This window comes from Oreochromis niloticus, linkage group LG6 (assembly GCF_001858045.2).
Source record: "Oreochromis niloticus isolate F11D_XX linkage group LG6, O_niloticus_UMD_NMBU, whole genome shotgun sequence".
Lineage (NCBI taxonomy): Eukaryota > Metazoa > Chordata > Actinopteri > Cichliformes > Cichlidae > Oreochromis > Oreochromis niloticus.
In genome coordinates this window covers 19210632-19222022 of record NC_031971.2, presented here as the reverse complement: position 1 = coordinate 19222022, position 11391 = coordinate 19210632, and the positions used below count along the sequence as shown (strand labels likewise).

Below are 11391 nucleotides of genomic sequence, written 5' to 3'. Positions count from 1 at the left end.
CTGCTCTTGCCCAAGTGATGCTGGTCAACCTGCACTCTCCGTACATAGTTTCTGCTAAGAGCGTTCAACCGTAATGCCCTGGTAATATATTCTGATACACATGTTGACAGTTTGTCATTTACACTTACCTAAAATCGTCATTTTGAAAAACTATACGGGATAACAGGCTTTATTATTGATATTAGGAGTAGAAGTACCCAGGTGATACACCTGGAACCACAACTATATATAAATATCTTTAAAACAGACCTACTTTTCTTTTTCAAAATAAAGGTCATGCATTAATGTTTCTACTAAACAAAGGCTATAAGTAAAGAAATATTAACATTATTAATATTAAGATTAAGAATAATAAGTTTTGCCTATAGCAAAATACTTCCTAATAACTCTGTATTTTATAAAGGTGTTAGTATTTTAACCTGTCTAGCACACATCAGGGTTGTGTTCATTCTTTCTGCAGCTACACACACATCCAGATTCATTTCTTTCATGGTCTTATTTTTAAAATGGTCCTCACTTTACATGTGCACCTAACATTTCTGTTGCTCTTCATGCAGCATTTTAATGCTGTAGCTGGTCACATAAAGTTTAAAAATGTTATAAAGTCATTATATTTCATATTTCATTAAGCGGTGATGCAGCAATTTATCAACCCAACACTGGAACTAGCAGGACACCGATGGCATTGGTTGGATGTTTATTTATTTTTTATTTATCAATGCAGTGCCCACATGCAGTTTGGTCAGTAATAGAACAAAATGTATTCTCTTTCAAGACAGTATGATAATGGACTGAAAGACTTTAATAGTTATTTATTATAATAATTTCTTTGTTTACACAACAGGGATTAATAGCAACATAAAAAAATAAACAAAAATCAGCGGTATAAGCATCAGCTATCAGACAACGTCTTATTTAAAACATACGTATTAGCCAACAGTTTCACAATTCCAATATTTAAATGGGCATGAATCTGAATAATAAGAAATGGTTTTTGTAATCCCAAATTTAGGAAGCTCATATGTGTTTCTGCCTTGGAATTAATTAGTGTGAAGTTATCATATAAATGTACTGGAGTAAAAAGTAAATTGTTCTACTCTGAAATTTTAACTAAAAACAGTCAAGTAAAATAAAAGTGCCTGAAATGATACAGAAAAGAAGTAATTGAGTAAATGCCTCTAGTTACTTTTCAATGCATGTACTGCATCATATATATGTCAAAAGCTTAAGATGACAATTATTCATACAATGCAATGTGCTACAGAGTCATTCATTTAAAACTGTTAATGTCAATATTTATTGCACTTTGATTACATTACAATAATGGTTAAAGCACATCATTATGGGTGACATTCATTGTACTCTCGCTGTGTCATATTCCCTCTGTAGCAAAGGAGTGCTATGAAACTCATGTAATAAATATAGTATAAATGTGGGGTGTGGAAAAAGACTAAAAATATGCACAAACATTACTTATGTTGATACTGAGAGTTAGGAATGCTTTATGTTACACGGCACACCTAAAAAACAGTGTATATGTTTTTTGTCTGACTCGGAAAGAAATTATTGGTTGTGTTTTACTAAAAAATAAAAAATAAATAAATAAAAGCATTTATTTGTAAACCAACATATGATCCTGCCTGTAGAGCTTGCATAAGGCACCTTGATCTGCTCGGCATTGCTTCATTGGTTCAAAGGTTTAAACCTAAACTCTTAACATAGTTTAATTGTTTGTGTTATATGTTATTGAAGAATATATTTTTATGTATTTATTTTTATTATTTGTATGTAATTCTGGGACACATTGCTTTACCAGGTACATAGTCTGGGTAGTCAGACATTTACAGGTCATCATATCAAAATGTATTTTTGTAACATGGCCACATTTTACAAGATTTAAAACTCTTTTTAAAAATTTGTATGGTTTTTGGTGCTTTTACTATACATTTTATACTATGTTTACAAACAACAGTCTTAGAACAACAGTCCCAAAGTCTTCTCTTGACAGCACTTCTATATCTCTGGCAGGAGCTAGAAATGAAAGCTACTTTTAAATCATATCAGTTTGCGCAGATGACTCATTCTGGAAGAAAGATGAAGTGAGTTTCTACAACAACTGTACAAATGGATAATTGTACAGAGACAAGACTCGTGTTTGACAGTAAACTGACATCTCTGTAATTAAGCAACTGCAAGAGTTTGACTCGTAGACACTATCATCGACATCGACTCAACCAAAACCAAGATATACAAGGTAGTTGCACTGTGTTCACTAGATAGGTTTATATTACTCCATAGCTAAAGTTTTTAGGATCTGTCGCATGACTTCATTTCATATTCAGTTTTGAAGTTTTGACGGACGCCTCTAAAAAGTAACAAACTCCAGGGATGTCGTCTGGAAAGTTGGCCGGAAGCTCCTGTCTGCTCCTGGGAACAAACACGAACTCTGGTCGACCCTTCAGCAATCTGGGACAAAGAGCACACAGATAAAAGATGGATCTCAAAACAACGTGGCGAATTATTTGACACAAGAGGAAACACAGTGCTCATCCAAATGTTAAGTTTCCTGTCAAGAGCACTTTGGGTTTTTTGTTATCTGCAACAACCACTTGTGGAAACAAATTATACTGTGCAGAAAGCGAGGTATGCAATTTTATTTTGGGGGTTCTGCCTGAATAGGTTTACTTTGAACAGTTATTGTTCTGTTCTGAAAGGCTTTTCTTTAGCTCCAGTAATAGCTAGTCTGCTCTGATTGGTCAGTCTGTCTCATAAAAATGAGGCAGCGGTCACCTGTCATAAGTCTATGAGTAGCAGCGTGGCCCTGTAAGAGCTGCCAGCAAGGTAGCGGGTCAGTCTTTTTGTTTGTGGGTCCGTCTGTAGGAGGGAATTGTCATTGTGTTACCTGGTGATGTAGATAAATCACAGCAGAACTGTCTGGATGATAAACAAGATATTTCAAGCAGTTAAAGGGTAGCATTTTCAGTAGTAGATAATACCTCCTTTTGGGATGGACTTACTTGAACCTGCAAAGCTTTTACATGCACAAATACATAATATGGGCACTTTAACATACAATATTTAGCTTGGTGGAAAGTTGTTTTTGAAGCTTATTTTTCAGATTATATATTTTGAGACAGTGACATGTGACTATGAGCTACTTCTTGTTCCCAAGTTGCAGAGTTACATCACCTGTGGGTCGTCGGGCTGATGTTGATTTTTCTAGGTTGGCTGCACGATTCAAACTTGTTGGCCAATGTGACATTGTTCCCAAAAAGGCAGTAGCGAGGCATCTTAACCCCAACTACACCAGCGAGTACTGAACCGGTGTGGAGGCCGATACGCATCTAGGAAGAAAATGAGATGTTTTAGTTCAAGCTTCAGCTTGTCTTGTCTTACACATGCACGCAGTTGTGTGCACGATGACACCCATTCCTGAAATTATTCTCATGCTGCTATGCTCATCACCTATGGTGAAAGTAACATCTGAATGCAGAAACAAATGTTGAGACCTTCCAAGAAACCAATTTAATTTTAATTAAATTAAAGTGAGATTTACAAATATTGGTAGATGGGGATTAGGGCCCCTGAAAGAGAAGAAAAAAATATATATAGAGAGAGAGAGAGAGAGAAAGAGAGAGAGAGAGAGAGAGAGAGAGAGAGAGAGAGAGAGAGATGGATGTATACATTCATTATGGGATCATGATTTGTTTTCTCTGACTTCTTCCTTTTTGAAAAATTTTGACATGAAAAAGTAAGAAATCTGACATTAAAGTCAGAGAAAGGTTAGAAAAAAAATCTAATTCGTCAGCATTAAATTTTCTCAGTATTGTATGGGTATAGTTTTGCTACAGAATAATGTTTTGGTGTTTTCAGAGGGATTAAAACCTTCCCAAGTAACCACTGAGGAAACATCCTGAATGGCATTTCTGGCATTCATGGAAGTTAATGACATGACTTTACACATGTTTGGTTTGGCTGATTCTGACAACTGTTAGGCCAATTATATTCAAATAAGACTTTTTAAGGCAAAAACACCACATAGTTTTATCATCATCAGACATGCATGATTACATATCAGAGTATTAAGTCAAATATCTAAGACAGCTCACTTTTTATGAATACAATTCTTTCTGTGTAATACAGTCTGTGCTGTAATGTGTCGTGCAGTTTGTAACATCTTATGAAGAGTACAAATTAAGTAATGCTTAACTTATTTTATTTCGGATATTTAATACATAAATTAATGCAGAATGAATCCTGAATCAATGCCATTCGATCAAGATATGTATCTATTTAGGTTTTTAGTTCAAGGTCAATAGAGCTAATCAGTTAAGGATGAATAATTCACATTTACTTCTTCAGTAATTTAATATGCAACCAAATTAGCTGGATTAGCTGAAATCTGAGGCTATTCAATTAATAATGCATTTACACAATATATAGAAATGCATTACCTATTACCTGTTTTTTCATGCTTTGTAGCATATCCAGACGAAACACATGAATACACTTTTCTGTTATAGAAATCAAGCTAGCTTGATACATAAACTCCTTCTGTAAAGTACGTGAAAATTCTAAATAATTAAAGATGTTACACTTTCCTTTTGTGATTCAGATTCTTGTTTTGATAGGTTAGACTCATGTTGAAAAAACCCTATATTGTCTGACTCACTGATACAGTTACAGTAGCGGCTGTCAATGTCATTGTTCGTTAATTGTGCCAAGTTCTCTGCAGATAAGGACGATTACTGGAAAGCCACGAGTAAAAGTGACAACAGTGTAAAAGTGCAGGAAGCCATTAAAGCATTACTTACTGTGTGAAATCATTATCTGCTTTATTTTCAAATTATAATAAACATCGTTTTGTAACAGCAACAACGTAGCAATAGTTCTCTTTTTCTTGTTCTGAAAACTCTTCAAATAAAAACACTCTGACACTGTTGGAAGTTACATAATCTGATTGAATAAAGAGTTGTACAGTAATTAGTGCTTGGCCCTCACCTGTATTGGTTCTCCCGTTGGCGTCATAACATCATTTGAAAGCTCCATCATCTTTAAAGCCATGAGTGCAATTTGAACAGCATGAGTGTCACTCTCCCTGTGCAAGCCACCAGCTACACAGTATGCATCACCAATGGTCTCCACCTGAATAAACCGGAAGATTGTTAAAATTATTTCTACAAAGACAAATATAAAACAGCATACAATGTTTTAGGTGCTTTTTATGTCTTCTCCTACTCAAAGTCAAGAGCTTTATTCTGCATTTAAAGTGGCACATCACGTTTATGCTATGAGCCGCGACATTGGTGCGTACTATTATATGTTGACCTGAAGCCATCTATTGTAGCACTAACAGTGTGTGTGTGTGTGTGTGTGTGTGTGCGCGTGTGTGTGTGTTTATCTATGTGTAAGCAGGCACGTTTTGTTAAAGCAATAGCTATGTGATAGCTGTGAATGTGTTTAGGTGTGTAGTTTTAAACTTTAAAGATGTGTGTGGTCTGACCCATGAATAATGGGTAAGAAGTAGCAGGAGTAGCCCACCCTTACTTTACTCACCAGTCCTTTCTTTTCATTTCTAATGCATTAGTAAGTGTTTCAATATGAGCCATCTTAATCTGATATATAAATGTGATATTCTTGTAACTTGGTCAATGGTGTTATGGTTGGTGTGATCACATGAAAATATGGACCGTATGTTTTTTTAAATCTGAGACTATGATATTTAACTGTTAAGAATACATTTGACATGAAGGCAATGAGCCTTAGACGGAGTGATAAATGTAATGTAATGGAAATGTATTCATCAAACAGTCTGCAACAATTTGCCTCCATCGTGCAGCAGAAGACAGTCTAAAACAAGTAAGTGTAATAAAACTTAAACTGTAATACTGTACTGCTTTATGAGAAGTTCAGCTTTTTCCCATTCTTCTTCTATTCTGTGTAAAGCTGAACTGGAGAGCACTCGGCTGCTATGTGGCTGGAACAAAGTAAAACTATTTTTAGGCTCACACATGTGGAGTGGAAACAGGGTCCTCAAGGAACCTCTGACTTCCTAGCGTTTTACGAGATATTTGTCAAACGCGCTCCTCTCTCTGTTATGCTTCCACGACAGTTTGATTACATTATCCAGCCTCCCTGCAGATTAGCAGCCTATGCAAGACACTTGGGTAGCTGGTTGAGTTACAGTCCTTTGTACACAAAATTGTATTACTTTGTTCAAAATGTTGTGAAAGCATTTAATGCATTTGGTAACCTCCTATTTATATACATATATTTATATATAAATGTATGTATATTATACTTATCCTGGTGGCCCAGGATGTTGCAGAAAGAGCTTCAGTAGGCTCTTCTTCTACCAAATGAGTTACAGGGGCAGTCCTTTGTCTTTGAGTCTTGTGTGAATAGTATGTGTATATTATTTTAGTGTATGATTACATCTAAGTTATTCAAGCTGCAGGCACAGCTGTATGGTCACGGGGGACACAAAGGTTATGTCCACCTTAATTTACGCGGGAGTTATGAAAAGGATTTTAATAATTTACATAAGACAGAAACTGACTACTTGCACACTTACATTCCTAGCAAGATCAAGTTTACTTACATAAAAATTAATGAACCAACAAATTAATTAATAAAATAACAATTGTTGTTGTGGCTATGCATAAAGAAAGAAGTCACTTGCCATCACCAATGTGTGAATGTGTGTGTGAATGGCTGGATGACTGAATGTAGTGTAAAGCGCTTTGGGGTCCTTAGGGACTAGTAAAGCGCTATACAAATACAGGCCATTTACCATTTATCTATATATCTGAAATTTTTGCCATAAAATGTTGCAAAATATTGTGACTTTCTTTAAAGCTGCATTTTTTGTTATTTAAAAAAATGCTAGGATGTTCAATCTTGATGTTGAGCCTTGCTTAATGTTGTACCATGTCACTTACTTTTCCATAACAAATATGAAAGCTTGACAATGATCCAGCATTGATAACACTTACACCTAAGTGGTTTCCCTACATTTAAGTAAAAATTTAGTTCGCTATTTATTCTGAATTAATTCTCAGTGCAGACATGAAGCATGTGTGAATGTTCACTGTAAAAAAAAAAAAATGCTCAGCTCAGCAGTATATATTTACCTACCTTATAAACATCGAGCTCTCCACATTGGTGGTCAAACCTGGTGTATAGCTCATTGAGCATGGTGATCACTTGCATGGGCGTACAGATTGAACAAACAGCTGTGAAGCCCACAATATCAGAGAAGAGCATCGTAACATGGTCAAACTTCTTGGCTTGGACGGTTTCACCCTGCCACAGCTGCTGTGCCACAGTGCCGGGAAAGATCGAGAAGAGGAGATCCACTGTCTTCTTCTTTTCCTCCTCCAGAGCTTGATGTGCATGCTCCAAGGCTGCCTTGGCCTTCCCCAACCGCTTCTTCAAACCATCCTGTGCTTTGGCCTGCTCGCCAACCAGGACTACATCACGGAGAGCGTTATGAATAGGGATGTCTGACAGATAGAGGCCGCGACCTGTCAGCTCCTCCAGCTTGTCCACGCATGGCGATCCCAAGAACAAGATGGCGTTTGACTCTGAAACGTAAATCATCTGACCTTTAAGGTCCATGTGCTAAAAGGAAAAGAAAAATGATGAGAAACATTTAGAAATGTTTAACAAAATTGTTATTAAAGCTATGAGATCCTTACAGCTCAAATATTGTGTACATTTGTATTGTAGGATGCCATTTTTTTCTTTAAGTACAGATTTCCCACAGCCAAAATGAAAAAAAATAAATATATTAGTTCTTTATCCATGGAAACTGTTTTTTCAAATTTATACACAATTCATTCCCTCAAGAGATGTAAATATTCCAGTAAAATAAAATGACAGCTGCATACAGCTGCAATCAGCCACAGTTTTAAACAAAGCTGAAAGGTTTATTTATGTAGGGAATGTAAGCCGGTCAATTGGTCAATCTGTCTCACAGTCAAGACTTCAAGAGATAAAAATGTGGGTTGTTTAAATAACAACCTTTGCTGTTAGTATGGTTTGTGTGTTTTTGTTTGTTTGCCTTTGAAGAGATCTGACACCGTCTTTCAATTTTCCAATTTAATTCATCGTGTCTGAAAATCGCTAAAATTTTTCTCCCCTAAATGACAGCTTATTCTTTATTTTTCATAGACAGACCAGTTTCCCAACAAAGGCACTGAATGCTTGTGATTTCTCAAGTTTTTTATTCCCTCTACTATAAATTATTAAATATTTGTTTGAATAAATAAACATCAAAATTTGATTTGTGGAGCCTTTTTTCCTTTTTAAACGTATCAGATAATTCAAGTTATGTTAATGTGCCATCTCCACTGACTGGAATAAAAGTAACAAATTGCTGACCCAAGATGCAAGAGGCCGCAAAACTTTCTGGCTCGCCCACTCGTTGATTTCTACCTGTTTTAATTGGACTCAGTTCACTAGCTGTAAATCTGCCACTGGAGGACAAGCACCGCATGGTATTAAGTGGAAGTATCTTTGAATGAGTTTCATTATAGCATACAACATTTACTCCCGAGTACCTGTCATTGCGACCGATGGCTGTGCACCCTTACAAAAATAGCATGAGCGTGGCTGTGGCTTTGATGGATAAAATGGTTTGACATTTCCTTCTGATCTCCACTGGGGGTATAATGTTGATCTCTACCTCAGGCCGAGTGCAACCAAGTACACCACTAATAAGCTACGATGCTTATAAGCAGCCCATTTTTCCCCCTCTTCTACCCAAGTCCCTTAAACATGTAGGTGATGATGGGAAAATGTTTTCAGCCTCTCTAGTCTATCTAGTCACTGTTCAAGGAATTTCACAGATGTGCCAACATACCTTTCCTGTGTTATCTGTGGTGGCGACTCCATGCTTTATCCGAATGATAAACTGTGCATTTAGCATAGTGAGGATACCCTGAAAGGTACATTTGATCTGGGGGGACACAATAGAGAAGTGGTCTTGGAAGGTACTAAACCGTCTGAGTAAATCCTTCCTGATCAGTCTCTTCCTGAGCCCGTGTCCTACTTGCACCAGAACCAGATCCTGGTCAAGTATCAGATGGAAAGGGAAGATAGTGGAAAAGAGAGAGGTAGGAAGGGTCCCAGCTGAGGTAGCCCGCAAAGGACTGGGGCTCAGATTTTTCGCATCTTTAACTACAACTGTGTACAGGAGGCTGGGCTGCGGGCTGGATTGCAAGATGGTGTCTCTGCCATGTTGGGGGTCCATCAGCACATCCACAGTGGTGTTGTACAACAGGCGGGCAGCAGCTTTGATGACTCCTGGGAAAAAGAGCTCAGTGGTCGTGCAAGGGTTGAAGAAGTAGACAGTAAGCAGGCCCGGATCTTTGTCTAAGCAGAGCACCGAAGGTTCGTTTACACAATCCCCTCTATCCGTGTTGGGCAGCATGCTGCTCTGTTTCAACAAGACATTGAAGCTGTTGAGGAAGTCGTGGAGTGCTCCCCCCACCACCGTCAAAATGTGGCTGTCCTCTTCGTAACACATATTGAAGATCTCCTCACCAAGAGCAATTTTCAAAGCTTCCATCGGGATTCCTGTCAGATACATGAAGAGGATAGGGATCTGATTCACAACCAGTGCTTAAAAAAAAAAAAAAAAATTAGCATGTTTTGGCCAGTAAGATTCAGATTTGTCTTTACCTGTTTTGACAGAATGAATGTTCATCATCTCTAATAAATGCTCTGGTTCACTGCTACAGCTCTGGCGATGTGTACAGGAAATTGCTAGACTGGAAAGTCAACAAATATCAAAGTCAGACACACATAAAAAACACACTTTCAGTAGACAGTCACTGAGATACATCAGACTTCGGCTGGAATTCTCCACAAGATCATTTTAACTATTGATTTTCCTTCTCATCTGTCTATAACATCCCAGACAAAATGGAAAATGTCTGCTATGACTTCCTAGGTGACATTTTTCTACATGCTTCTTTGTCTGAACAAACAGCCAAAGATATTTTTTCCATATTTATATTTCTATATCCACATATGTGACCACAAAGACTGCAAAACCTTGCATTTGAGGCTGTGGCAAGGTAACAATCAGCACACATGCATTAACAATGAGGGAAAAAATCACCAAAAATAGTTCCAAATTAATTTTCAGCTAATTGGTTAATGCACTGATCGTTTTAGCTTCTCATCAGACCGTGACCCTGCTGAGAAAATATGCATTAGTGTCACTGTGCATGTGACATTTTCTATAGCAGTCTAATGTGCCCTTCATTTGGAAGGGTTTTCTCTTTTTCTCCAGGTATCCATAGCAGCCGTAGTCTCTATCACAACTCTTTGTATCAGTCTCGTAGTGAGCGTGCCAGAAGGTATTTTGTAAGAAATCACACATCTCACCCTCACTATTTTTATCATGAGGAATACATGCTGTGGTGAAAGTTGTGGGATAGACCTATAATTCACAGACTGAGACTGATAGGATGAGCAGTGTTTTTATTGATGTGTTGGTGGCGGCTGAAATTAAAAACACCAGTTACCTTTCAGAGTCCCTGCTGTGATCTGATAGTGTCATCATTCGTTGGAGGGCAATGTGCAGCCTTTCAAACTGTATCACAGAGTGTCCAAAGCAAGTTAAAGGTCAGCGTCTGGCAAGACTTAAACGTCAATTACAGAGGCTCTAATATTTATAGCATTAGATTTATCTGTTTCATTGTCTCAAACGGATACAGGGGCATGGAGTCTATGCGTTAAGGCAAAAAATAAAAACGGTAAAAAAAATAAATAAATTAAAAAAAATAGATGCGACAAATGCAGTAATAGTTGTTTTGTTTTTTGTTTTTGCCACAGGTCTAAGTAAAACACTGCAGAAGATGCATGAGGTGAATGAGAAATGCATTTATAACTCACCTCGGGACATGCCAGTTTTCGGATGCTATCCCCAAGTGTATGCAGGTTAACTTTGGCTCTGCTTGTCTTCTTTCGAGGTACACCCTCACCTGTTTTTCCATGCACGTCCTTGGAAACAGGCAGTAAATCCGCCGTCTCAGTTGAGCGCTCCTCAAAGTCTCCGAGCTCATTATTTTTGGCGCTGGCAGAGAACGGACACTCTCCGGATATCTTCAGCTCTTTCAGCTTGGCGCAGAACATCTTCTCGACTGTAACCTCCTGGCGCTTCTCTCTTATCTAATTTCGGAGGGAGACAGTTGTGGACGAGCAGTTGTGGTCTCTGGGAGAAATTCCATCATCTGATGTGCTCATTCAGGATGCCTTCCTCCTCTCAACCCGCCGATTCACATGATCAGCACCAAAGCCAGAGACCACATACAATATTTATTGAAAACAGCATGGGCAAATGATGGCAGGGAACTATCATTACCAAAAGCCAATGAG

General features: G+C 37.7%; 1 protein-coding gene across 1 annotated transcript; it reads right to left on the bottom strand.

Annotated features, from left to right (window-relative positions):
* Positions 1-779: 779 nt before the first annotated feature.
* Positions 780-11391, bottom strand: gucy1a1 (guanylate cyclase 1 soluble subunit alpha 1). Its single transcript, XM_003452248.5, has 8 exons — positions 10909-11391; positions 10539-10606; positions 9688-9776; positions 8867-9582; positions 7138-7623; positions 5002-5145; positions 3190-3344; positions 780-2466 (listed from the first exon to the last, which is right to left on the bottom strand). Exons 1-8 carry the CDS (start codon positions 11146-11148, stop codon positions 2328-2330), a joined length of 2037 nt encoding a protein of 678 aa, XP_003452296.1. The 5' UTR covers positions 11149-11391; the 3' UTR covers positions 780-2327.

What these genes read in the sequence shown, in the direction of transcription:
- gucy1a1 (XM_003452248.5), bottom strand. Translation starts at nt 11,148, where the DNA reads ATGTTCTGCGCCAAGCTGAAAGAGCTGAAGATATCCGGAGAGTGTCCG. An exon ending in CATTCATTCTGTCAAAACAG is followed by an intron (nt 9,583 to 9,687) that starts GTAAAGACAAAT and finishes TGTATCTGACAG; the next exon opens with GAATCCCGATGGAAGCTTTG. An exon ending in CCACAGATAACACAGGAAAG is followed by an intron (nt 7,624 to 8,866) that starts GTATGTTGGCAC and finishes TTTTCCTTTTAG; the next exon opens with CACATGGACCTTAAAGGTCA.